Here is a 27,365-nt window from a genome sequence, read left to right as displayed (position 1 = left end):
CAAATCCCCTCGGTGCTCTCCTCAGGCCCCTCTCCATCCCCAAATCCCCCCTGTGCTCTCCTCAGGCCCCTCTCCATCCCCAAATCCCCTCGGTGCTCTCCTCAGGCCCCTCTCCATCCCCAAATCCCCCCTGTGCTCTCCTCAGGCCCCTCTCCATCCCCAAATCCCCTCGGTGCCCTCCTCAGGCCCCTCTCCAGCCGCTCCTTGTCCCCCTGAGCGAGCTCCCCTCAGCGCCGCCCCCGCGCTGCCGGCGGCGCCCTGCAGGTGGCGCTGCGCGGCGGGGCCGGGCCGGCACGGGAGGAGGGGGAGGAGGAGGAGGCAGCGAGTGCCCGGATCGGCCGCAGCCGCCGCCGCCGCCCCGCGCAATCCGCCGCCATCCGCCGCTCCCCGCGCCCATCGCCCCTCCGCACCCGGCTCCGCAGGCACCCCCGGCTCCCCGCCACCACCACAGGTGGGTATCGGGGGCCGGCGGCGGCGGCGGCCGCGGATATTCGGGGCGGTGAGTGGGGCCGGGGGGGAGGAGGAAGGGGAGGGAGAGGGAAGGTGGGACGAGGCAGCGCTAAAATGGAGCCGGAGCCAGCGGCTGCGGCACCCCGCGGCCTCCCGGCTCGGGCGGGTCCCTCGGGGGGAGACTCACCCCAATTTCGCGCTGCTGTAGCCGCCGGTGTTTATTGTGCGAAGCGCCCCCTTCTCCCTGCGGGGCCGGGGCCTGGCCGGGCCCATCCCCGGTGGCGCTGGCGGGGCCGCCCGGGCTCGGGGCCCCTTGTCCGGGCTCCGGCCCCCCGGGCCGCGCTGCCCCCGCCCCGCTGCGCTCCCCTCCGGCTGCAGCCGGGGCTGGGGGCTCCCCGCCGCAAAGGCAGGTTGTTTTTTTATCGTCGTCTGGAGTGTGACACAAAGATATTTTTGTCGCGCCGTGTGTGTGTGTGTCTCAGCAAAACAAGGGGGGGGTGGCATCCAGAAGGCTCGGCCGGTTTGTTATTGTGCGGGAGCTACAAAAGGGCCGCTGAGGCCGAAATGCGGCTGGGGCGGGGGGGAGCGAGGATGGAGTTTGTGCGCTGGGAGAGCTCGTTTGGTAGGTTTGGAAAAAATGTTATAGGGCTTTTTTTTTTTTTTTTTTTTTTTTTTTCCCCTTTTTTTTTTTTTTTTTCAAGGAGGAGTTTGTAATTTCTGTGTAGGAGCAGCTGTGCTGCAAGCTGGGGAAACCCTAATGCAGGTCCTGGGACACGTGCTGAGCATCTTCTTCGGTGGGTAGTTTTAGTCATGTTGGTTGTGAATCTTTTTTTTTTTACAAAAAAACCCCGATCTCCAGAGTCAAAGCTGCTGAATGAGCTGGGAATTGTGGGGTTTGTTAGGAAAGTTGTTTTGTTTGGTTTCTGTCTTCTGGGTGTGCAAAGGGTGAGTTACACATTGAGTAGCTAGTCATCAGATAGATATTGGTATATTGATGTTACTGGTGTTTGGGGTGATAAGGTACAATAAACATAAACTTTTAGGGATTTAGTAGTTTTGTTTCTTTCTAGGAACAGGTAGAAAGTGTAAGCACATTGCAGTGTCTGCATCATCTCCTAGGGGGAAGGCATCCCACCCTTCTAGCTTTGAATTCAGGTTTATAGTGGAAGTTTTGGTTTTGTTAAGCCTTGCCTTACAGATTCACTTGAGACCTGCACTGGAATGGGCTCTTCCATGAGAGATATCCCTGTTTGGAGAATCAACTCCCGATGAGTAGGTTTCTCAGATATAAACTGGCCAGGACATTATTTTGTATTTTCCATGTTCAGTGGTCACTGGGGTAGTGAAACCCCAGTGTTCCCAAAACCAGTGCTCTGAGCCAGGGACTGGGCTGTAGAGTCACCTGGAAGAGGTAGGGAGGCTAAGGCCATATTCTGAAAGTTGAATTTAAAGAGAGGATGGAAAGTGATGTTTTCAGGCTGATTTCTGGCTGAAAATATTGAATAAGTACAGGCATTTTTCACTCCCAATGAAGTATTGGAGTAAATGAGCCTAGGTTTTATCAGGAGCTCATCTGTGCTCCATGAAATCTTTGTGGGCCCATCATGGGTAATGCTCTTTCTTTTGGGTTTCTGGCTTAAGAAGTTTTTCCTAGTTAGCAGAATATTTTGGGGTTACAATAAACAACACTTCTCCCATAATGTTTTTCTTGTTAAATTTTAAAAGTTCAGGTAAAAATCAGAAAAATTGCATGTACTATTTGGAGTTGCTGCTTTGTTTTTGCAAGCCAGTGTATGTCTGCTGTTAGCTTTATTTTGATTTTGTGCTTAATTTATTGAGTGCCTTAAGTACAAGTTGATTCCTTTTTGTTGTTCATTAGTCTGGTATGCTTTTCTGGTTAAGTAAACTAGGTATCACACATTTGAGGATGCTTTCAGCAGTCTTCACTGTTAAGAAAACAAATTTTTACATGATTTGACAGATACCTTTCTTAAAAAAAAAAAGAAAAAAGAAACCACGTGTTTGGTGTGGGTTTCCAAATTTGTCATTATTTACTGCCTTGGTGCCTTGTTTTTTCTGAATTCGGAGAATTTTCTTTGGTCTTACTGTGCATTTTTTGGATGCACTCTGAGCTTTTTTTTCTTTTTTCTCTGTGTGCATGAGAGCTTAAAAAAGGGCAGCTCAGCCAGCTGGCTGAAACTGGAAAAGTGAGTAAATAGTCCATGAAGATGCTGGAAGAGACATGCAGGATTTAAAAGTATTTTTGTTTCAATAAGTGAGTAATATTCCTAAATATTTTGTATTAAAGTTATTTCACTTCATAGTGACATCTTAATAAAACCTTTTAATAAAGCTTTGTGTACAGCCTGACTTCAAAGGGTGATTTGTTTGAACAGCCTCCTGAAGGTAGTGCTGGCATGAGAGGCTGTTTGTGTGACGCAGCTCCCGTGGTACCTGAGTGATGGTGCAGGACAGACAGCCCTCAGTGCCCGTGTGTGTGCCCCCCTCTGTGCTGGGGTCACACCTGAGGTGTGCCTGAGCTGTGCAGTGCAGCCTGCGAGATGATCCAGAGCAGAATTACCTGCCTGTTCAAGAGTGCCTCTTGCTCAAGGCCGTCATTGTGCTTACCTGAGTAATTGGAAGTATTTAAGGGCAAGCCGTGCTAGGTTTAAGTGCTGCTGAAAAGAATAGTAAACCTTTTGTATTCCTTACTTTTTTTTCATTTATGATGGTAGTCTTCAAAGAGGTTTTGCTCTAGTGGCATTTCCATTTAAAACTGTGTTTTCATGTTGGAGGAGTAGAAGCAGTATGAGCAGGAGAAACTTAGTGATACAGGATAGTAACTTTAGGAGAGAGGGCTGGACCTCTCTGGTTCCCTGTTTCTTTTTACTACATTCCTCATTTATTCTGCATCTTGGCACTGAGCTGTTGTCTCAGTATCAGACCTTGCTCTTAAAAGCTGATCCTGCCTTCTTAAGTGGGTTTTGTTTTTCCGTGTGTCACTGACTCATTCTCCTAATAGGTCGATAATTTCACAGCTCCTTATCGCTCATTTCTCATTTGGAGCAGAAGAAATACAGCGATGGTTCTGTCAGGTATCAGACAGTGAGGTGAGAGCACAGAGAACAGGTAAAGGTTGGGGAGCTGCAGCTCTCTCCACCACAGAAGGGCCTTTTCTAACTTCTGAAATTAAGTGACTTTGTTACTAGAGGGAAAGCACCCTCTGAGGGTGGATTTTGCACACATCTGGGTTGGTTAAAGGTTTTTTCTTCCTCCACAAGGATAAAATGGGGCTAAAGGAGGACATAGCATTATATTCATCCTCAATGAAACACAGCTTGGGCTCATGTTTTGTTAGTAACTTGTACTAGAATTCAGGATGTTCCCTGCATGCACATGTACTTCTTGTGTAAAAGTAACAGAGCAGTTGGAGCTTATGAGCTGTTTATTTCAGAGCGAAACTGTTCAGCTACTGATCTGTATAGCTGTTAATTCCTGATATTTTTTTTTTATCTGGGAGCATTTGGAGTGAAGTGCACTGGGGGCTGCTTGAGTAGCCTTGTGTTGTTCTGTAATTCCCTGTAGCATTGGTGGGTTGTGAAGCTTCTTGTCTTGCCCTGCTGTGGGATGTATGGGGAGAAAAGGTGTTAAAAGGTGTGTATGCAGTTCTGCAGGGGGTAATTTAACTTGCAGCCAAAATACAGTGTCTTTGTTTTGATTCCAGCACTTAAATTTTCGGGAGATTGTTAGGCTGAGAGGGGTGAAAAGGTGAGAAGGGGGATGAGCTCATTGTTCCATCTTTAGGAGACTGCAGGTATTAATTTGTGGGGGACTGATGAAAAGTCATACCTTGGGTAAAAGGGAAGAGATAATGATTGGGTTTGAAATGGGCAGCTGAGCCAGGCTTAAGTGTGAAGAAATGTGGGGAAAATAAGCAGAAAGGAAGCAAGGACTTGCTAACAGCCCTCTAATATCTGGCCAACAGGCTCACTCTGTTGGACTGGAATATTTCAGATGTGTGCCAGGCTTTAATTGGCTGTTGGGAGCATCCTCAATAGCCTTCGGATTTCAGGTGGGTAGCACTGAAGAGGAGTAAACTGCTGAGTATTTACGCAGTTAGCACCCTTACTGAAGAGGTTTGGTGGAGGAAACCTTCCCAGATAGCCATTGAGACATTTAGATGGGAGTTGTAGTGATGGTGCTCCAAGGAATGCATAGAGACAGATTTGAAGAGCTTGCACTGGGACTTTGCCTCCCCCAGGCACTTATTGTGTGGGAATATAGTGATTTTTTTGGAAGAGTTCTGCTGCGGGGTGAGTTTTTCAGCTCTTCCTACCTGTATGTGGGCTGGGAGGCTGCACAAAAGCCTCGAGTGATCTTGTTCAGAGTTGGGAGTGGGCTGTGAGGCAGGCAGGGGAGTAGGGACATGTTCAAGAGGTGCTCCTGCTTTGGCTGCAATAATAACTATGGTTTTATCTTTTATTGAAATAACCAAGCTTCAAGAACCGTCATTCAGAACCAGATTCATGTGATCCTGAGTGTTGTTGTGGTGTTGGTGTTCTGCATCTGAGCTAAGTGTTGCCTCTGATGCCTGTGATCCTGTTGCAGTGAAAGCAGTATATGGGGTGGTTCAATTAGGAGGTGTTTGCAGCATTCCCTACCCCAGCATGCAAGGACCTGCTCCTCCCAGAACTCCTCTGGAGCAGGGCTTCATGCTGCTGCTGGCCCCACAGCATCAGGCAGGCAGTGTGATTCAGAGGGTGGTTTTCAGCCCCAGAAGGTGGGAGATGAAGCCTCTATTTCTTGCTCTGCCACTTAGCATAGCTGCAGAGTTCTGCGGTGTCGTTTTCCTATCTGGAAAATAGAAGTGATGACGCTTACACACCTTGTCAGTTATGCACTGCAAATATCTCTGTAAATTAAAGCATCTGTGAAATGTTTTCACTTCCTGTCTGGCTCAGCATAGTCCAGATGTCCTGGGCATAGGTCCGAGTTGCTTAGCTCTCCAGAAAACCTAAAGCTTCTTCAGAGTACTGAATCACAGTTAGGTGCTTTCTTACCACTTTGTACCTGTGTCTCTCTCCCATCACATTGCTGTTAACATCCTTGGCACTCGTTTGTCCTGCAAATGGCTCCCATGAATAGGCTTCCTGTAAGGAGAATTGCTGTGCAATGCTGCATTGCCCTAGTGCTGTTCAGATTGGGGAACCTGGAGGAAGACTTCCTTGGAAGCTTCAGCCTCTGCAGTGTTTATGAACTGCAGCCTTGTCCGGACTGCTTGTCATCTTATTAATGGCTTGAACCAGCTGCATCAGGCTTGATGGCTGTGGGAATTGGGAGAGATCTGATAGAGCAAGAGCTATTCAGTCCTTGCCAGGGCAGCTTTGTACCCTGCAGCATGTACCTGCCAGGGGAGCTCCCAGCAGTGCCTTGGGGAGGAGCAAGGCCAGAGGGATCTGCTCAGCAGGGGTGTAGAGGAACCTCTCCCTTGCTTGTGCAGTGAGGGGTTGACATTTGCTGCCTGCTGATCAATAGCATTGGGTTTTATCTCTTCATAAAGAAAACCTGTGCATGACCTGAGCAGGAGCTGAGGCCCTGAAGTCAGCAGACAACCTGAGAGAGTGGAGAGGTCTTACCAAATTCCAGATTTTGTTGTGAGGCTCATCAGGCACAGGGTAAACATCCACATCCCCATTCCAGTGTGATCCTTCCTGAGACCGCAGAGAAGACAGAGCAGCTTACTCAACAGCTGATGGCATTTGTGTGGAAAGAGCTGTTTCTGTTCCTGAAAAAAGGACTGTTAACCCAAAGGACTGCCAGCTTTGCTCTGATTTCATCTCTTGGAGCTGTGACATCTCTGCTTTTCTTTTTGCTTGTTTGCAGTAAAATTTATGTTCGCTGCTGAGAGGTGGAGTAAGTTGCTGAGCTTGGGACCTGCTGAAGGATTTGTGAAATGTTTGACGGAGATGCATTCTCCAGTGGCCAGTGGTGGCCTTGGATGGGTGGTGCTCTCCAAGATAAGCTACATGCAAATGTTTGGAGCCTTATGTTTGGGTTCTGGCCCTGGCAGCACAGGTGTTTAACCTATGCTGCTCTTGCTGTCTCATCTGGTTATATGGGTATTGTGGTTGTGATGACTTTTAAAAGTCTGCGTAGGCAGAAGTATCAGGACTAAGGGACTTTCACAACCTTTACTTGCAGTGGTGTTTATTTTTAGTGAAAGAAGAGTCTTTGCTTTCACCTATCACACCTAAGGTGTGATGCACTGCCTGAGAAAAGTTTGTGCTTGTGTGGGTGTGTCCTGCCCTTGTGGGCTGCTGGGGAGCAGAAGGCAGGATTGGTTGCACTTTCTGTTCCAGTGGACAGTCTTTCCCACTGGAAGGGAGTGTTCTGGACATGGCAGGTACTGCTGCAGTGCATTTCCTCCTCGTTTGAGTCTTCTTCGCAAATTACTTTTTTGGTGAAGAGCTGCATTTCTCTCTGAGGGTCTTGGCACACAGATTTGGGAGGCTAAAGTAGGCACCTGGGACTTTTTGCTGTCTACAGTCTTAATTGAGCAAACTGTTCCTCTGACTTGGACTGATAGTGCCAGTCCTGTTACCCATCAGGAGATCCCTACCACCTACTCACAATCTGTTATTGTTGCTCAGATACCTAAATGCCCAATTTACCTTACAGTTCAGCTGAACGTTGCCAGGATCTTTTTGAACAAGTTTTGCCAACAGAGCATTATGCCAGGTATTTCTTTTGTATTTGAATTTAAATTGCTTGCTTTTGATGAGCCTCCTTGTTTAGGTGTTGAGGGGGCGAGATGCTGTATCTGTGTGTTGCCCTGGACACTGAGATCTCAGAGGAACCTCAGCAGGGCAGAGTAGAAGGCAGAATCTATGTTGGAACTGGGGGTTGTGTGTTTCAACTCTGACCCTTGGTTGTAGAGGAGGCAGAGTGAAAGTACAGCTCTTAAGGGTAGAGATTTGCACTTGAATATGAGCCTTGTTGGGCAGGCAGCTTGTGGAGATCACAAGGTCACTTCCCTTTCCTCTTGTACCAGAGAGGTTGGGATCTGGATCTGTTAAGGCCACAGGTGATCCTTCTTAAACTGAGCTGCTTTGTCCTCCTTGGGTTTTGCCTCTGAAAGAAACAGGCTCTTCAATTTGTGCTGAGCCTTGTCTCCTTTGACACCTCCTGGGCCTGGCTGAGAGGGTAAGGAGTGTAATATCAGTAGCTGGTACCTCCAGGTTGTTCCACATGAGACACCTTCCTGCTTCCCTGCAGCTTGTGAAAGCCCTGCAGCACTTCCTCTTGGGTTGGAGATAAGGTTATACCTTCCTGACAAGCTGGCACCAGTGGGTCACTTCCTTCTCTGCAGCATGGTGGGGCAGATGGGTGGAACTGGCTATTGTAAACAGACACTCCTTTCAAGGGAAGAATTAACTGCACACCTTGGGTTTTCTGGTGCTTGAAAAAAAGGGGGAGTTTCATGAGCACAGGATCTCATAAGTACTTTCTGTGGGCTGTGGACCAACCTTCTGACTGGGTTTTTTTTGCTGTGTGCCATAGTCTTGCATACTCAGGATGAACTATTTCTTTGTCTGCATCCTCAATTACTGGAGGTCAGGGCTCCTTTCCAGGGTGTGGTATTGTCTGTCCAGCCTGCACAGAAAGGACCACAGAACTCATTAATGTTTTTGTGTAAATACAATTGAGCTATTCTCCAGACTCCAGTCTGTTTTATCTGTTTTGCAGTAAGTTTCAATTCCAGCCTCTCTGGCTGCCTTTGCCTTGCCTGCCTTCCCAGCACTGCAAAAGCTGTTTAGCAGAGAGGTGAACCTTCTGTATTTTAAGGCCAAACCTGACATTGTGAAGACCTGTTTTCTCTAGAATGTGCAGTGATTCACTGATGGTAGTTATGATTCTCAACCTGTTGGTACATTCAGAAGAGGGGGCAGCAGGTTAACTTGGTGAAGGCAGAACTGAGGAAATTATGTCAGGTCATCAGACAGGACATGCCCTTTCTGTTCCCTTTTCCTGTTTTCATGTTCTACCACTGTCTGTAGAGCTCCACAGTGTGGAGTTAATGATAGATCCACTGTCCAGAAGACTGCCTCTCTTCATAGTCCTGCTCTATGGTACAAATCCCAGGAGGCTTGGCTTACAGGTCTGAGGATGGGGCTGGACAGCAGGCAAGTCCTCTGGCAGACAACTTCCAATAATACTGCATGGCTAACAGCATACCTCTGCAACAAACCATGGCAGATGTGATCCTGGTCTCTCATTCCCTGAGCCAAGGTTCATGGGAGATGGAGAGAAGCTGGAATTGTGCAGGATTAAAAGAACTGGTACCACCAAATATGCCTATTGAGCTAAGCAAGGAGGGTATCTCTTGTAAATCAGGAGCTTGGTGCTGAGGTGTTATCTCTTCTCTGCACTGCAGATTCCTGACTTGCTTCTCCCTGTCTGGCAGGATTTGGTGCAATTTTCTGGCACTACATTTGGTGTTACATCCAGATCTTGGCAGGGCCTTTTTCAGGTGTACCAGCAAATCTTGGCATCTCCCTCTGGAAGTAATGCAGTAGAATGACAGTGAGGGTTTTTTTTTGTGGCTTAGGCTCCTGCTACAGCCTCTGCCTGCTGCACAGCTCTTCTGCATTGATCCCATTGACTTTGTACTTGGATGCTGATACTCTCCTGTTGCTCCCTGCCTTACTAAGCAATCTCTGCTGGGAACTGAGTGCTCATCTTGTCTCTTCCTTGCTAGGCTCATGAACCCTGCATGGCCCAAACAGGGCTTCTGCAGGATAAAAGTGGATCTGACAGCAGGTCCTGGGCAGGTGATGACAGTGTCTCAACCAAAGCCCTCCCAAGGACAGCCAGTGGTGTCTTTCATCAGTGAGGCAGGTGGTGTTTCACAAATAGGTGGTTCTTGGTGGGACATGTTCCAGAAGTAGTGGTATCTCTGTGTTGACAGATAAATGTTCAACTGTGGAAGTACGAGTAAAATTGACCTGTGTGTGTATTTAAAGAAGAGTGAACATCATTAATCTCCTGTAAAACTATACTGTGTTTTTTAAAAGGATTCACATTGCTGGTAACATTAGGAACCACAATGTATTTCAGTTTAAGGTAACTCCAGGCGCTTCTCTCATCTGAAAGTACTGTTCAGCTTTTCCAGCGTGTGTATTTCTGAACAATTTGTATAAAATGACGTGTCAGAAATCTCCCGGCTTGTGGAGAAAAATCTTTTCTCTGTTAATCTCTATCCTGTTGCTTTGTTTTGTGTTGGTGACTGCTGCTGTGAAGTGAGCAAGGAGTGAAGATCTGCAGTAGTCAAGACTGTGCTCAGTGTAGAGCTCTGTGGTGTGAGTAGCTGAAGTGATTCCTTCTAGTATGTGTGTTACCTTTCATAAATCTGTTTGCCCTGCTTAGCTAAGGCTGGCTGACTTCCAGATACTCCAGCTCCATTGAAGTCTTGTGAATAAAACACCAGCAGCCCAGCCTCCTGCATATATAGGTTTGCAAAAAGCTTTGCAGACAATCCTGTTTGTCAGGAGTCCCTATTTTGGCTGTGTTTTCAGCTCAGGGGTTTCCAGTTGTTACAAGTGCCAGTAACTCAGGGTTTTCTTGTGGGTTTTTTTGCTGGACAGGCTCGGTAGATTCTTCGTGTAGCTCCAAGACTTGCATGCTTGTAAGTCTGATGTCTTAAAAGACATTAAAATGTCACTATTCCTTTCTGGGTTAGAATTTACCCCTTTAAAAGGCAGTTAGACAGGGTCAATACCCAAAAACTGGATTCAGGGTAGTACAATGTGGACATGAGTGTGCCTGGGCAGTGGAGCTCTCTGCTCAAGTGCTCCTGGTGCAGTTATTTGTATCCTGGGATCTCTAATGGAATTGGTCATACTGCAGTGTTTTGTGATTGCTCAGACACTCAGTGTTTTGCTGTCTGGTGCTGTCCCTGGATATAGTAGGAGACATTGCAAGTTCTAAGAGCATGAGTACCCTCCATGCTGAAACTGATAGCAAACCTTCCCCTACAGACCTCTATAAACCCTGAGAGAAACCTTGCAGAAATGCTGGTGATAGATTTTTTACGATTTCTCTGTAGCAGGGGATATTGCTTTCTTCAGGGTCAGCTGTGGGGCACGGGAGCCCTGAGCACAGGTCAGAGGCTCTGCTGAGGCTGTCAGTTTTCACTTGTCAGCATCAGCATGTGCCTGCTGGTTCCAGCTCTGCTGATAATGAGCGTGCAGGCTGGCACTTCAGTTCTAAATAAACCACGATTTTTATCAGAAATGGCTTTGCTCTTCAAGACTAGAAGGCCTTTATGATCCCTGCCTGGGTTCCTGCCTAACTGTGTGATGGGAAGATAGTGCAGTGTTGTCACAGTCTCGGTAGTCTCTGTGGCCTCTTTGAAGTGCTGTGGGTGAACTGGGTGCTGAGTGTTCTCCCTGGCTGATACACCCTTGGAGTAGCTGGGATGGGCAGCAAGGTCCTGCCAGTCCAACAGCTCTGACCCAGCTCGGTGCCACTGCAGCCTCTTTGCACAGTGACTCTGGAAATTGCTTCACCTCTCCATGGTCTCATTTTCCCCTTTGGAGCACGCACATAACACAAACAAAGCTGTGCTTCACATCTTCAGAGCATTGAAGGAATTGAAAGTAAATTACATTTATCCAGACAGCAGTTTTGTCTGTCCCAGAAAGTTTGACAAGGGGCTTTATCCGGACATGTCCCCAGCTCCTCTGCTGTGAAGTGATTGTTTATTCTTCCTGAATCCTTTTAATGATAGAAGATGTAATCAAGAGGCAGCTGAGACCTGGTTACATAACTGTTGTCAGGGTTTCTCTTTGGCAGCTTTGCCCTGTGGGCTATTTGCACACTGACTTTTAGGAATTCAGGGCTTTTCTGTTAACCAGATAACTCCTGAACCTGATCTGGGTAGGTGGTTTGTTGTTGTTTGGTTATTTTTAAACACCTTCTAATTTAGTCTGGTTTGAGCTGTCTAAACTTCAAAGTAGATTTTACTGCTTTTGTTGTGAGGTTGGTACAGGTTGACAGGGTGTGGATAGGCCCTGAGCCAGGCTCCCTGTGCAAGGCTCAATATACCTGTAAAAACAGGTGGCTGTGCTCTTGCCAGCACAGCACCCTTGCTCTTTGTTGTGCTCTGGGGCTCCCCACAACTCTGCCCCTTCAAAAAGCTCATTGTTCTCAGTCCAACTTGTGCTTTCCTGCCAAGTTTATGCTAATCAGTGTGTTTTCTCCCTCTCTCTTTTATGTCTGTCCTACTAATAAAATACAGTGCAAATGGGTAAGTGAGGGAGGAGCTGTTGTTTTCTTTGGCACATGGTGACCATCTGAGCAAAGATGAACTAGGCTGGAGCCAAAGATCTGTTTGCTACTCTGCAGGAAGAGGTGCCTCAAGGCTGCCAGCCAGGCCTGTTGCCTCCACAAAGCATTCATGCTGCAGCCCTGTGTGGTGGTCCAGCAGAATTGCTGTGAGGGGTTTCTTGGGGAGCCTGGTGATTTTCCTGAGCATTTCCTGAGCTGTTATTGAGTGACAGAAGCCATTTTTCTTTCTCTCTCCCTGACCACCTAGCACAGAGTCCGTGGTTTCTTGCTCCTGACAAACCTGGTTTAAATCCTGCAGTGCAGAAACAAATGCTGTGTAGTGCCAGGCTTATTGGTCAGACACCTGCCCCCAGCAGCAGCAGCCTTTAGATGAGCTTTACTAGGCCAGTTGTAGTTGGCACTGCATTCCTAGTCTGGCTCTATCCAGCGTGTTCACAATCTGTGCTTTAATTTGTACATAATATTTGATGGACTAATCCTCTTACCTGCAAATCGTGTTTGATAAGGCATTGCTGATGGGAATTGTAGCCTTTGGTCAGATACAGTTTCTTTCAGAAAGAGTGATTGCTGTCTGTTGAAAAAAGGTTTTCAGAAAGCTGGGTGAGTTTCAGAAAGTGTGAGATGTGGGAAGATCTGAGATGTGTATGTGTGTACATATATATATATATACACACACACATGTATATAGTGTTTTGTTACTCCCAACACGGAGTTGAAACCCTAGAATGGGATCTAGCAGATGGTAAAATGAAACTGCCAGCAGTTTTGGGCTTGAACTAGAGGCTTTACAACAAGAAATCTGGAAATCTAAATTATGTGCAAAAAGGTTAGATGAAGCTCCTAGATTTGAGAAAATTTAGACCAGAATGATGCTTTTAAAAAATGAAAGATAGGTCCATTGAAAGTAAGCAGAGTGTCTTTTCTGATGAAAAGTTGATATACAGGGTGAGCATTGCATGTTTCAACTTTATCCCAGGCTCCAAGAGCCAAAGGATCAAGGTAGGGAGATTGCCTGCATGATGGGTGTTACTCACAGCATGTTGTGCCAGCAAAGTTTAGGTTAAAAAATTAACAAACCACATCCATTACAGAAAGTAAGTGTATTTCAAACTAAAAATTACGTTCAAGATGCCAACAACAGAGGCATGTCATTTTTGGTAATGTGTTTGGAGAACTCATAGTAAAACAGCTTAACTCACAGGCTTAAGAATCTGAATCTGGTATAGTTGAAGAGATCTTTTTGTGACTCCTTAACTCTCTTTCCATGGCCAGCTGATGGGAGAAGGGAATTTGGAGAAAGAGTTCTGTTGCTTTCCAGTGATGCTGTCAAAGCATTAATTGCTGGTATATCTGTGGCCAGTGTGGAACCCTAATCTAAACATTACAAACCCAGTGCTTCAGGGGAAATGCAGTGATAAATTCAGCGAGGTTTAGATACAAAGACACAGTGCTTTTCTGGCATTTATGTTTAGGAATCCTTGTGTTTAGCTGTTCATTGTCAGCCTTACTCTTTTAAAGCATGGACTTGTTGACCTCCCTCTATTGTGTTCTTGTACTTAAAGAATCTCACTTCTTTCAGCAGTGGAGTAATAGAAAAAAAGATGCCACGAAAAGTCTGTTCCTTTTTGTTCATTTTGTGAATCTTAAAGCTCAAAAGCTTCTTGTCACTAAAGAGGAGGGAGTAAAACTTGTAATTTGTTGTGTGTGCTCACTGAGTATGTTCAGTTCTTGCTGTTGTGTGTGTTCTGTGTTTTGCTTGTCTGTGGCTGAACAATCAGTTTGATGGGCTTTTCCTGGTTCTCTTGCATTAAAAGGCAGATCGGGAGCGGCGCAGAGAAATTTCCTTACTAGATGACATTTCATCGCAATGTCCGATCGTTTGGGGCAAATAACCAAGGGAAAGGATGGGAAAAGCAAGTACTCGACTCTCAGCCTGTTTGATAAGTATAAAGGAAAGTCAATAGAAGCTATCAGAACTACAGGTAAGAAACACCTCCAGAAAACTCCTTTTGATGTCTCCCAGCAGTATTGTTGCAGAGCTCATTCGGGTTGTTGACCCTTTGGGACACAGCTGGGTTGCAGTGTTGGTGCAGGTGTCAAAGTCTGTGTTTCTTTAAGACCTAGAGGAAAATGTTCATGGCTCTTTGTGCTGCTGTTATTGTGGAGGCATAGAGGAATTACACAGGACAGCTGGGGGTCTTGGCCTTTTTATTTAGCCTGTGTCCTTGCTGCAGAGGGGGTAGGTAGCAAACTTGAGTGGAAGCCTTACCAGGGCCTTAGTCTGTGCTAGGGCAGGGCACCTGAGCTGACTGAAGTGCCTTAAGCTGGTCAGACCTTGTGTGAGGTGAGAGTCAGGGACTGAAGGCCACTGGGAAAGAACCTGAGTTGGTTTTGCAGTGGAAATATGATTAAAAGTAGATAGTGGGTCAGAAAAATAACCTTACCTGGACTGGCTCTAGATTTGGTGTGAGAACAGAAAACAGAAAATAAAATACTTTCTTAATAAATGTAATCAGGTGGATAAAGCTGGAAAGTTGAGACCTCAGGATTTCCAGGTTAGGTCACCTGTTTGTCTGCTAAGAGATGGACTTGGGTGGCCATTTCCCCAAGCTGTAAAAAGGTGGTGCTGATTCTCCTTGGTGAAATGAAAGAGCTACCTGTGCAAATCCTCCTAAGAGACTCTGTGAGCACTTTGTTAGGTAGAATGATTTTTCTCCCTCCTGCTGTAGGAGCTGTTTGCCAGCTGCTGCAACAGACGGCTGCATCTGTGGTCCTGTGGGAAACAACCTGTGTGTTGACATAGCAGCAGCACTTCTGTTGGGGCTGCACCCAGCCACAGCTTCCTAATTAAGGTTACTTATCTGGCAGGATACAGCCCTCTGACCTGCTGCTGTTCCTTTCTCACCAGTTATTCCTAGACATGGCTTACAGAGTCTTGGGAAAGTTGCTGCTGCCCGGCGCATGCCACCTCCTGCAAATTTGCCTAGCTTGAAGTCTGAGAACAAAGGAAACGACCCCAACATCATTATAGTACCCAAGGACGGTACAGGATGGGCAAACAAGCAGGATCAGCCAGACCAAAAGAGGTGGGTAGAGTGAATCTTTGGTAGGTTTTATCAGGCAGGCAGCAGTGATTGTGCACTGATGTGCTTGGGTGTCAGACCTCACAGGGATTGGTACTCTGTTGTCTGTGCCAGCACAGAGCCAAGTTTTGGCTTGATCTTTAGTAACTGCCATATTACCATGAGTTGTTTTCTTGCCTTCCTTCCCCTTTGGTCTCACCTCAGTGTCTCTGCTCAGTTCCAGTGCGACGGCTGCACAGCTGCAGGAGTCGCTGCCGCAGCAGGGTTTGCAGAAATCTGTCTCCAATTTACAGAAGCCGACACAGTCAATCAGTCAGGAGGTAGGTGCCAGCAGTCTCTGACTGCCACCCTGCTCCCCCTGTCCCCAGGCAGCTTGAGGGCTTTAATTGCTTGTGTTGCCTTGTGCTTAAGAAAAAGCTTCTGTATAATCGGTTATTATGGAAGTGACGCTCTTGAGTCCAAGCTGCTGTGCACCAGGAATGTTGTGCTGCAGTTGCAGAAGTAACATACACAGAACTGTATTTCTCAGATGGGTGCAGTAAGTCTATTTGCAGTCTAGGAAAAAATGGATGGAATGTGGGATGGCTGGTTAGCACTTTTAAACTCTTCTACTTTGGTTGTAATTCAAAAGTTGCTTGGTGACAGCAGATCCAGCTCTTGCTCCCACCCTGATGAGACTTGATGAGAAGAGATTTGGTCATGTGGGAGAAGTAGCCAATGTTAGGACCTGATAAAGCTACTGGCGAGTAAGAACGTGTCCCAGAGAGTGCAAGGACCTGGCCCTGTGTGTTGCAGCTTTCACACTTCTGGTTTAAAAAAAAAATTCCCAGTCCTCGAGGTTCAGGGAAATCAGGACAGGAGTTAGGTTTTGAAGAGGAGAAGAGTGGTTAATGCATGAGAAAGTAGAGTAGCCTTCAAGCTGAGGTGTAACATGGAACAGATCTGGAAGATTAAGGAGCAGAACAAAAGGAAAGCTTGATGAGAGTACAAGTTGAGGAAATAGTTGGTGAAAATGGGCAGAGGATTTTTACTGTAGCATTGTAGTACACTGGAGTGGGGAGCAGCTGACTGTAGCCCCAGCTTGAAGCTGTAGAGACCTGTGGGAGCTGGGTGATCTGGAGGCCTGAACTATAGCAGGTGCCAGAAAGGAAATAAGAAATAATCATGAATCTTAACTGATTCATGTTGGGATTTCTTTTTGCTTTGTTTTGTTTTCAGAGTACAAATTCAGTGCCAGGTGGACCAAAGTCATGGGCACAGCTGAATGGAAAGCCAGCAGGACAAGAAGGTGGTGAGTATGATAAACAGAACTGGTATGTGGCTGCTTTTCCCAGACAGGCATGAGGTGGGGTGGACTCCATTTCTTCCTGGCCTCCCTGTCAGCCTGGTGCAGAATGGGAGTGAGGCCTTCCGAGTCCTGTTTCCAGTCTGTGGTGTGGTGGTTGGAATGATTCTGCTGAATCAGTTCAGGGCTGCCAGCACAAGACAGGGCTTGAACAGAATGTGTCTCATGGCCACATTGTACCAGAGCAAGTCATACTCTTGGGATGCAGCAGGGAGTTCTGGGAGGCGAAGGTTCTGAAGGAGAAATGAAACATTTGGCCCCTTTGTGAGCATCTTCAGTCAGCCCAGAGCAGTGTGTAACAAAGGTGCAGTAAACACAGTGAAATAGGGGAGGGATTGGTTTAGAAGAGAAGAAAGGAGAGGGGAAGTGTAGGCATCTCCATGGGCAGTAGCAAGGGGGTCTTCACCTAACTGGGTAGTCAGAAGTGAGGCTGGAATGTTGTTGTGCAGTGTCCATGATCCCAGGGAATTGTGGTGTCCGTGGGTGGAAGTGGCAGTGCAGCTGCTGCAGGGTGCTCTCGCCTACACATTGGCTCAGGCCTTGCTATTAAGTCTCCCTCAGTAACTGCTGCTAATGGCTTCTGGTTGACTGAGAATCCTGAAGCAGTGTTAACATGAATTGGGAGTTTAGCTGTCTTCAGATGCATCCATTTCCACACAGGAGGTGGTTTCCAGCTGCACTGAGTAGTGCCATTAAAACTATAGTGAGAATAACAGCTCAGTTCCACTGTTTTAATGTGAACAGACCTGGAACCATTCACTTGTCAAGTGAAATTGCAGAGAGATTTGAAAGAACTGAGACAGGTGGTGATTGCAGAAGCAGAGGGGACAAATTTACCCTAAATTAAATGAGGCCCTTATTGAGAGGGTGTTTTTCAAAGGCTAAATGTTAAAGCAGAAACTTGTACTTGCCTGATGATGGTGGCTAGTGCGAAGACTGTCTTGTTTGGTTAATTGGTACTTTCTTGAGTCTTGCTGTGTAGACCTCCTGTACAGTCATTTTGAAATCTGATCATCTAACAATGTTCTTAAAGAATTTTTTGAAAACTCATTTTGGGTCACACTTTATTATATAGAGTTCTCAACCCAAGGAAACAGTTGCCTATATGGTTAATTAGAAGGTCATTGAATTACAGAAGCCTCAGAAATCTGTCTGAAAGCATTTCTTCAGCCATCTCATGCTTGTATCTCTTCTGTAGTGGTACTGAGCAATTACTTTTCCTTCTAAACTAATTCAGATATTGTAAAGAGGAGAGTCTCTTGCTTTTTGCTCTTTTTAAGTCTTAGAGGTGTAAAATCTCTTTTGGAGGGCGTGTCCTGAAGAAACGTGGTCTAATAGGTTAATTATGGACTTTTGCATCCCTGTGTTTTCATATAAAGGACATTTGGAGGAAAAAAAGGGGGCACCAAACTTTTTCTCAGTATGATGCTGCTTAAATTGTTAATGGCTGCACATAAATAGCCCTTACATAGTGCAGCCTTACTGGGGGTGGATATCTCCCCTGCAGGACACTTACCTGTGCCATTCTAGTTCAGTAAAAATCAGAGCTCTTCAGCAAGTCTTAGTTGCTTTGTGATATATTTAGGCAATGTCCATCTCAAGTATTTTCATCTGTCTAAAATTGAAGGTGTTTCATGCAGCTGTTGCAGGATCTTTCCTGGAAATTTCTTATGGGAGGTCTTGTGCAGTGTGCCAAGTTCCAGAAAGTAAAAATTACTTATGCCAGTCCATTGTGACTCTTCGGGAAGGAGATAGATGAGACTCCTACCAAGTCTTCAGTACTCATTGCTGATACTTCTAATATAATTCTGAAATGCCCTTTTTAAGAGAGCTTCAGCCAAGTAACACTAAGAAACAGTTCTCAAAAAAAGCAGTTGTTTTAATGTATAATAGTACAGTAATGCTTGTGATTTCTATTTATTCAATGTTATCTTGCCAACAGATTTAGGAGAATTGCTGTGTTTCGTGTTCCAGTCACTGGTAGATCTTTAGAATTGACAGAGAGCTGTTGTTCTGGGGTGACTGATGACTCAGCAAGACAATTTGCCAATGACTAGAAATGAACCTGGCCTGATCTGGCCAGTGATTTGCATCTTGAAAATGCTGAAGCAGAGAGGAGAGCGTAGGACATCTGTCCCTACCTGTGGTGTTCACTGATACATCGACAGAAGTTTTAACAATAGACTTCTCTGGCAGAGTGAGGTCTGAGCAAAAAGAGTCTGAATAGAAATGTCAAATACTTGATAGCAGGATGTCATTTATGAGCGATCTTGCTGAATTTCTGTCTCTGCCTCTGCCTGAATTCTGTACTTCACAAAAATAATTGGAAGCTGAGAAGGTTCACTGACTTGGTTGAATGTGAGAATTTAAATGAAGATCCCGTGTGTGGGAGTGCTGGGTGAGGACATGTGTTGTTGTGTTGGTGACAGTGTCTGAGAGTGTTGGGAATGTGACGTGAGGTGCTGGTATGATAGTAATTTGGGTTTAAATATGCCAGAGACTCAGATTCCCAGGAAACACATTTCCAGACTGATCTCATAAGGGAGTTGAAACAGTGGAAGGATCTTCTCTGAGTCCCACACTTATTTGTCTGACAGGTTCAAGGGCCTCAAGCCGACTGTTATCCTTCTCTCCCGAGGAATTTCCGACGCTGAAAGCAGCTGGCGAGCAGGACAAGGTTGGCAAAGAAAAGGGCGCCTTAGATCCGTCGTATGGGCCAGGACCAAGCCTCCGCCCCCAGAGTGAGTCAAGGGTTGTGTCTTTCTGCCTGGTCCCCGATCAATAACCCCATTGCCTCTGTTTTGGGCAGGAGGTGCCAGTTCACAGTAGTAACAAGAGCTCCATCCTTATATTTTATTTTATCTTATTATGAGCCTACACGTGTCATGCTGCTTAGGAAATGGTCACAGATTGGCATGTGGTGCTGGTGTTATGTGGTCCAGACAGCCAAGTATGGACTGTCATCTACTACAGTGTTTAATAAAAATTGCTGTGTGGTGTTGCAAAGCAGGCCCCTTCCCAAGCTGAGTGAGCCACAGTGAAATTAGGGTGTGGTGTAGTGTGGCTTCTCTTTGAGTGTTTTTGCATCTAATTGGCCTTAATTCTGCAGGGTAATGACTGTGGAGATGGGGAGCACTCTGGTAGGAGTTAGGTTTGTTGGCAAATAAGGACACCACTGGTGCAGCAATTACTTAGTAATAGCTGATGCTTCTCCTCTCTTAAGATAATAAACACAGTTGGAAGTTTTCCTTGGTCCTTGATATTTTTTACAGCTCTGGGGTAATTAGGGCTTGACCAGAGTACTTGAAGTTCCGAGACTTTCTGTCCAAGTGGCCACCTGCATTTACAAATATTAACGTGATTATGCCTCCTTTGCAGATGTCACCAGTTGGAGGGAGGGCGGTGGGAGGAACGTCACCTCTGCCACATCTCTGACCGCCTCCCCTGCTGAGCTGGGCAGCAAGAGCTCGAGCACTGGAGACGGGGCCCCCTCCTCCGCGAGCGCCGGCGATGCCAAGGAGCCGGCACTGCGCCCAGCCCAGCCCGTCCGCAAAGGGGCCTCGCAGTTCATGGGAAACGTCTACCAGCCTCCCACCTACCATGACATGCTGCCTGCTTTTGTGAGTCACCCCTTCTCCACACCTTTGGGATGGCCTTCATTCGTAATGTCAGGCTGGGGTTGAAGTCAGCTGAGATGTGTTTTCTGGATTGTCAGTTGGCTGCTCAGGGATCCTTTGCTTGACATGTTTTTAGTTTGTGTAGCACAGCCTTGCTCAGCCCAAAGAGAAGTTGTCCCTTTTCCTCTGGAGCTAGAGAGGGAACCATCAGCATGTGGCCTGTTGGGCAGCCAGATGTGAAATGTTTGTTTGCCCTTTATGTGGGTGCAGCTGCCGTGCATGTGCTGTAACCGAATCTGGGTAAACCTTCCTGTGGCAAGGAGAAAAACCAGGTTGTTCTGCTTCTCCTCATTCCAGATGTGTCCACAACAGCCATCTGAGACCCCTGCATCACTGGACCGAGGGTCTTTCCCTGTTCCTCAGCTTCGCCTTGAGCCCCGAGTACCTTTCAGACAATTCCAGATGAATGACCAGGATGGGTAAGGCTGCCATCACTTTCCCACTTGAGAGGCGGGTTCAGGGTGTGAAGTGTTGCAAAGCTGTGAGCACTGTGTGTCTGAAGAACAGGTGGACATGGGAATTGTGGACTGGAGGGGTTGCAGCTTTGATCTGTAAGTTTTAGGAAGTGGGTGCCAGGTGGACAAAGGGAAGAAACTGCTGGACAGGGAGAGAAACTGGGATGCTTTGTATATAAGTGCGTAGTAGAAAAGGGCTGATTCAATGTTACAAACTCAGCTCTGCACTGATTTGATTTTCTTTTTGCTGTTTCTGAGCAGTTCTGTGTTTTCCTGCAGAAAAGAGAACAGGCTCAGCCTGTCTCGCCCCACACGCCCAGTCCGGCAGCCGATGGAGCGCGTGCCTCGGCCCACCATCATCAACGCGGAGAACCTGAAGGGGCTGGATGAGCTGGACAATGATGCAGATGATGGATGGGCAGGTAAAGTGCCTTCATCCTCCAGCTTTGTGTAGTTGTGACATTTCTGTTGGTGTAAATGATGACACAATGGATCCTTCTGATCCTTCCATCACATTGTGCTCAAGGAACCGGATCTGAAGACTCCTAAAATCTGAAAACACCAAGCACAGCAAGAGGGATAGCACCGTGGGTGCTGGGAAGGAGAGTTAGTCCTGCCTTTTCAGTCATGGCATCCAGTTGCACACAGTCTGGCATGGTGACTGTCCCCTCATTTGCAGTCCCCACTCCCAGGCTGTTTGCTGCTGCTCCTCTGGGACCAGCCCAGCTGTTCAGTAGCATGTGTCCACATCATTTCTTGCTTGATCTAGTTGAAGTTATCCCTGCTCATTGAGGGAGGTTGGTAGATGACATTAAAGGTCCCTTCCAACCCAAGCTATTCTGTGATTTCCATGACCAGTGCTGGACATTTGGCTTTGAGAGTAGTTCAAGCCAAGCCTGTGTGTCCTGTAATTTAGTGCTAAAGGGAGGCACAGGAGAAACAGGACAATGGACCTGTTTCTTTTCTCTCATAAATCCATTCTCCCTTGCTGCCTTTGTAGGCATTCATGATGAAGTGGATTATTCTGAGAAACTAAAGTTTAGTGAAGATGAAGAAGAGGAAGAAACTCTTAAAGATGGACGACAAAAGTGGTAAGTAGTCACTCTATTTGCACCTACAGTTGTTTCAGTAAAAATGAGCAATATCAAGATCTTTAAAAACTTGTTCTAAATGTGGAGTCTTGATCCCTCTGATTTGTTGCTGTTACTTTGTTGATTTTACTCAGCAGTGTTTTGAGTATTGTTCATGGATATGTGTAGGTCTGGCAGCTGACTGCCAGTTTACCAGGCTTTTTTCCTCTTCTTTTCTCACCTTTTTTTCTGCTACACAGTAGTGGAGTTGATCCTTATAGACCTTAGGAGAAGCACATCACTTGTTCTGGTGTTTTTCTGTGATGTTTCCTTTTTATTACAGTCAGTTGCCTTTGCCACTTGATCGGGCTGCAAGTGCTTTTTGAGCAAACACAATAATAAAGCTGTTTATGTGCCAGGAACAGCTGGGATCCCAGAAGGCAGCGACAGTTGTCCCTGAGCTCTGCAGACAGTGCAGATGTCAAGCACACCTTGGAGGAGGGAAAGAATTGGAATGATTCAGTAGGCTTGTCCCGGCCAGTCCGGAAAGCGCAGGATTCGCAGCAGCCTCCAAGGAAGCTGAATGGCTGGAGCTCTGCCTCAGAATACCAGGTGGGTGAGCTGGAAGCCCATCACTGTCCTTAAGAGGCCAATTTGACATTTTCTTGGAAATGGGATGCTGATGAATTTCTCTAGTCTTAGTTTATATCCACCTGGAGAGAAATCTATCTGCATAACACTTCCACTAGGGAAAAGAAATTGAAGCTGGTCCAGAACAGTGGGGTTGTCAGTGAGGAAATGGAGTTACTGAACCAAATAGTAGTAACTCTTCCCAGTAACAGGGGGATTTGTGCTTGAGGATGGAGGGGAGGGAGTCAGAAGGGGATATTGTCAGCATGGGATGCGGATTTCAAGATAGAGGAGCTGATTGGGTCATGCTTATGGAGGAATGTTTTTTTTCCCTCTGGCAGAAGCCAGCGCTGGGAAGTGTTCTCAGACAGCAGTCCCTCGAGGATAAAGAAGAAAAGGTGCCTGTGAGACAGAAGTTTGTGCACTCTGAGATCTCTGAGGCTGTTGAGAGAGCCAGGAGGCGACGGGAGGAGGAGGAGCGGCGAGCCAGGGAGGAGAGGCTGGCAGCCTGTGCTGCAAAGCTCAAGCAGCTTGATCAGAAATGCAAACTGGCTCAGAAGAGTGGGGAGACACAGAAACACCCAGAGAATGAAGATGTGCGACCTCCCAGCACAGAGAAAAACACTGCACCAGAGAATGGCCACGCTTTCCGTAAAGGTACAGAAACACTGCCTGCCTCACCCTGCAAAACTGCTGTTTTTTGCAGTTGTGCTGGTCTCTTACCTGGAGTGGAAGAGTTCCTGGGAGGAAATTTCTGTTGGTGTAAATGATGACACAATGGATCCTTCTGATCCTTCCATCACATTGTGCTCAAGGAACTGGATCTGAAGACTCCTAAAATCTGAAAGCACCAAGCACAGCAGGAGGGATAGATAGCACTGTGGGTGCTGGGAAGGAAAGTTAGTCCTGCCTTCCTGGGAGGGAGTGTTCAGAGGGTCCTTCAGCTGCCCTTGAGAGAACAGCTGCTGCTTGTATTCTGCAGAGTATTTTGCATTGTTCCCAAAGGTTGATTAAATTTAAAAAAGCTATTAAAATAAATGCAGACTTCTTTAGTTGCCTTTATCTGTGCTCAGTGAGCTGTGCTAGCAGAGGCCTTGTTAGAATGGGCCTCATGGGCTTCTCATGATTGGATGATAATATTAAGTGCTTGTGGCCATAGATCAGAAAACCAGTAAGTGCTGGCAAGTTTAAGGACTCACAGGGGAAAAGGACTTTCTCCCCAGTGCTTAAGCAGAAGGCTGAAAGCAAAGGAGAATCTCAGAATTTATAATTCAAACAAGATGGACAAAACTCTCTATAGGGCTGTCAAGGTAAAGGATGTGCTGTATATGATTGTAGTGAGGTTCAACCATGTATTGCAGTCAGGACATGCCCACACCTGTGTGTGTTGTGTGATGATGGTGCACTCCCATCTCTGTCCTGAGCAGGCTTTTGAGGGCTTGTTTTCTTCTCTGCAGCAACCCCTGAGTTTCACACGCAGGATGCTTCTGTTGGCTATCTGGAAGAGGAGAGTCCTGCTCCAGCAGCAGCAGCCCAAAGCAGCAGTGAAGAGGAGCTCAGAGAAGCTCCCTCACCAGCACAAGAATTCAACAAATACCAGAAGTCTCTTCCCCCACGATTCCAGAGGCAGCAGCAGCAGCAACAGCAGCAGGTAAATGGCTCACAACCCCTTTTCTGGACCCCCACTAAACCATTGTTTGCTCAGTTCTCATCACCATCAGTCTTTGGGCTGGGAGGAGATAAATGGGGTTTCACCCTGAGCTTCTTCAGTACTTCTGATAATGGAAAAATCCTGTCTGGTTGGGTAAAAAGGCTCTGTGTGGGCCATATGAGTTTTCCTGTGATGCTGGAGCTGTTGTGGGTTGGACTCAACCAGGTTTGTCACTTGCCTGGGAGAAAAATACAGTGCTGTCAGAAATGTTGACTTGACTTGCATGGTTGTCTGGGCATCTCCTGACAGTGGGAACTCTTAGGACTGTGTGGTTTGTGGTAGAGCTCTGGTTTGCAAATGTGCATGAGCAGGAGCAGCTGGGGATGTTCCCACATGCAAAACCATGAGCACATCTGTGACTGTCTTGGTGCTTGTATAGGCTTGGCCCAGGGAAGCTTCTGTTCTTGGGTTAGCTTTGAACCTGAACATCTCTGGCTGCTGTTCTTCAGCACTGCTGCAGTGCCTGAGCACACAGGACAAGGGAAGGGAAAACTCTTTGGGTTCAGCTGCTTCCATGTCACTCAGCACTTGCTGTGTCCTTACCATTGTAGGTATGGGCAGCCATTTGCTTCCAGGGTCAGACTGTGCTTAGGTTGGCAAGTTGCTGGACTGCTGCTGGAGTGGCACACTTCTCATTCCACCTCATGCCTTTGCAGAGGGCCAGTCCTTTGCTCTGCTCTCATCTAATACCTACTCAGGTCTTTTTCTGTGAGGCTCTCTCAGATCATTGTTTTCTTTGCACCATAAAAATGTTTGGTCTTAAATGTTTCATTTTTGTTGCATTGAAAATTCTTCTGGGGCACTGAGACATCAGCTGAAGTGCTTTGTGCATCTTGGCTCTTGCCTGACCTTCTGTGCTGTATGTGCCATACGTGCTGTGCAGCTCTGCTGCCAGATGCAGTGAGCCTCTGTAGGGCAGCAAAGCCAAACCAAGGGACAGAGTATTCAGGCTTCAGATAATGTGAAGTTAATTGCCATTCTTCATAAAATAACCACTTGAAATGGGATATAATCAACGCTGCTGCAGATCTTAGTGAGGAGCTCACAATTGGCTTTTGCTCAGTAATTGCTCTTTTATGGATGCTCCCCGTGCTCATTGCTCGGCAATTGACATTTTCATGATTCAGATGTACAGCAGCAAACGCTGCTTAATGTTACTCTTGAAAGAGATGCTCTTAAACTAAAAAGAATTGGATGTCTTTGTTGTCATGCTAATAATACCACAGGTCATCACTACTGGAAAAACATGAAGTTTTATTTTATTTCCTCTTACCCTCTGTGATGCTAGTATGTATGAGGCAGTGCATGTTTTGGCTGGCTTTTATTGCTGCTTTAGTAGCTCCATGAAAAGAATAAAATTGGAAAGTGTTGGTATTGTGAAGGAAATATTTTCTGCAAGGTACCAGAAGACTAGATAATGCAGATATAATCTGTATTTATCAGAGCCTTCCTTGCTGTAATGATGTCGTATTCAGATTTCAAGGTGTCTGTTTTGCTCTGCAGTTGAGGATTAGCTTTTTTAAACAATACATGACACTGTTGTAAGCTTAGCAAAAAAATACGGTGGCACATTTGACAAGTAAGTAGATGCACTTCATGTTAATTGGAGCTGTTTAGTGTTTGAGAGCTTTCTTCAGTATGCAGAACTTCCTTCAAATATATATTCTTTTTGGACCTTCAGCAAAAGTTAAATGTCAAATCAAATTAACATCATGACAGTCCTCGGCTAAGGGAAGGTGGACTGGCCATGTGTGAGATAGGGAAACAACCTGCAAGTACCATCCTGTCTCTGAAGGATGACCAGGAAACACTGTAAAATATTAATAGCTCTCTTGATGTGGTTTAGGTTGTTTTTATCTAATCTGTTAAGCTGATAGGGGTGGAACTAATACATATATATATATATATATGCACACACTAAATAAATTAGAGATGCATTTCCTGAAAAATGAAACATTTTCTAAAGTATTTGGTTCCAGTTATGAAGTGGTGTTTAAGAGGAAGCTGTCCTGTATTCATTGGTGTGTTGAGAAGATGCAAATTGTGGTCTTGAAGCTGATCCCTTGTGTTTGGCCACACAGCCTGGCCCACAGTGGTGTGATAGTCTGGCTGCTCTGGTATTTTCAGAATAACAACTGCCACATTCCCAGCTGATAGTGAAATACCCCTCTCTGCTCCACCCTCCCATCTCATCAGGGATTGAGCCCTTGATGGATGGCATGTGCTTTCCTTTGGCTGAGCAGTGTGATTCCTGGCAGCACAGCCGTGTCCAATGGCCCCTGCTGTTCCCTGCAGGAGCAGCTGTACAAGATGCAGCACTGGCAGCAGCAGGTCTATCCTGCCCCGTCGCACTCCCATCCCCAGCGGACGTTCTACCCGCCGCCCCCGCAGATGCTCGGCTTCGATCCCCGCTGGATGATGATGCCCTCCTACATGGACCCTCGCATGGCCCAGAGTCGCACCCCCGTGGATTTCTACCCCTCAGCCCTTCACCCTTCAGGTGAGCTGTTGTCAGTGTTGATCTGGGCTCTTGAGTGGTTCATAGCTGGAAATCTGCTGTGTATCTTAACCTCTGTCCAGACTTTGCATTCTGGCTGGTGTCTGTTCTCTGGGGGTGAGAAAGCTGATTTGTGGGTAGTGGTGGGAGCCTGGGACATGTCTATCCATTCTCTGCACTGTAGTGGGAGACCTTCTGTGACTGCATTGTGAACTTAGTGGGTGTGACTGATCTTGCCCCTTGGAGGAAAGGGTAGCAGATCCACTGATCTTCCCTGTTGGAGAAAGACGTGTTCTGGACTTACTGTAATCATTTGAAATCTAAATAGACGCCCTTTAGGAAATGTGATGGAGAAACCCTGTAGTTTCTGAACTATGTGCACTTTGCACCTTCGTATCTTGTTACTAATCTTCCGAGGTGTGAATGTAAGCATTAAGATGTATAAATCATTTCCTGGAGTTTGTGGATTGCTTGATCCCCAGCCGGTGGTGCTGTGTAGTGTCTGTGTGGGCTGGGCTCTGAGAGCTGTGTCATCTTCTGCATCACTCCAGGCGTATTTCCCAGCTGTGCATTTTTTAAGCACAGTCTCCCCTTTACAAGGCAGGTTTCCATGGCTGCAGTCGCCTGCTGCCCGAGAAGGAAGGGGAGTCAAGCTAGGAGATTGTTAAATTCTTCTTGTCTGTGAAATCCTAGTGCTAATGGCATGAACTCTGTTGTGAGCAGGAATTATGAAGCCCATGATTCAGCAGGACTCCATTGGTGGGAGCAGCTGTCGGTCTGAAGATCAGAACTGTCAGGCAGGGCAGGCAGAAAGGAAAACTGCTCCCTTGGATCCTGTGCCAGTGTGGGGCCAGGACAGCTACACATCCCTGCAGAGCAAAGGATATTCCCTGTCACATCAAAAACAGGCTGACAACATGAGCATGGAGGGGCTGCATGCCAGGTGAGTGCAGAATTTCCCTGTCCTCATGCATTCTGGGATGGGAGGTGCTGCTGTAAGTCTTCTGAAAAGCAGGTGTAGCACTGGCCTGGAAGATGTCTATGAACAGGCCCAGGTACTGATCTGGGAGCACCCTTCCACTCCTGAGTGTTTTAGCT

The 27,365-nt window shown here is 46.7% G+C and overlaps 1 protein-coding gene across 13 annotated transcripts in view; it reads left to right on the top strand.

Annotated features, from left to right (window-relative positions):
- The first annotated feature begins 300 nt into the window (after positions 1-300).
- The window catches only part of PRRC2B (proline rich coiled-coil 2B), a 46,272-nt gene continuing 19,207 nt past the window's right edge, over positions 301-27,365 (top strand). For 5 of the 13 annotated variants that reach the window (XM_056504909.1, XM_056504908.1, XM_056504905.1 and 2 more), the window contains exons 1-15: positions 318-499; positions 13,614-13,781; positions 14,708-14,885; positions 15,100-15,202; positions 16,101-16,173; positions 18,825-18,968; positions 19,606-19,847; positions 20,202-20,323; positions 20,639-20,781; positions 21,360-21,450; positions 21,849-22,041; positions 22,401-22,716; positions 23,517-23,710; positions 26,066-26,270; positions 26,991-27,210. In XM_056504909.1, the coding sequence (XP_056360884.1) occupies positions 13,667-13,781; positions 14,708-14,885; positions 15,100-15,202; positions 16,101-16,173; positions 18,825-18,968; positions 19,606-19,847; positions 20,202-20,323; positions 20,639-20,781; positions 21,360-21,450; positions 21,849-22,041; positions 22,401-22,716; positions 23,517-23,710; positions 26,066-26,270; positions 26,991-27,210 (2,339 nt within the window). In that variant the 5' untranslated portion in view covers positions 318-499; positions 13,614-13,666. Of the gene's footprint in view, positions 500-13,613; positions 13,782-14,707; positions 14,886-15,099; positions 15,203-16,100; positions 16,174-18,824; positions 18,969-19,605; positions 19,848-20,201; positions 20,324-20,638; positions 20,782-21,359; positions 21,451-21,848; positions 22,042-22,400; positions 22,717-23,516; positions 23,711-26,065; positions 26,271-26,990; positions 27,211-27,365 lie in introns of all 13 variants that reach the window. The other 8 variants (XM_056504899.1, XM_056504910.1, XM_056504907.1 and 5 more) reach the window with 6 other exon arrangements.

Source organism: Oenanthe melanoleuca, chromosome 17, assembly GCF_029582105.1.
Source record: "Oenanthe melanoleuca isolate GR-GAL-2019-014 chromosome 17, OMel1.0, whole genome shotgun sequence".
NCBI classification, from domain to species: domain Eukaryota; kingdom Metazoa; phylum Chordata; class Aves; order Passeriformes; family Muscicapidae; genus Oenanthe; species Oenanthe melanoleuca.
This window is presented reverse-complemented; position numbering and strand designations above follow the sequence as displayed.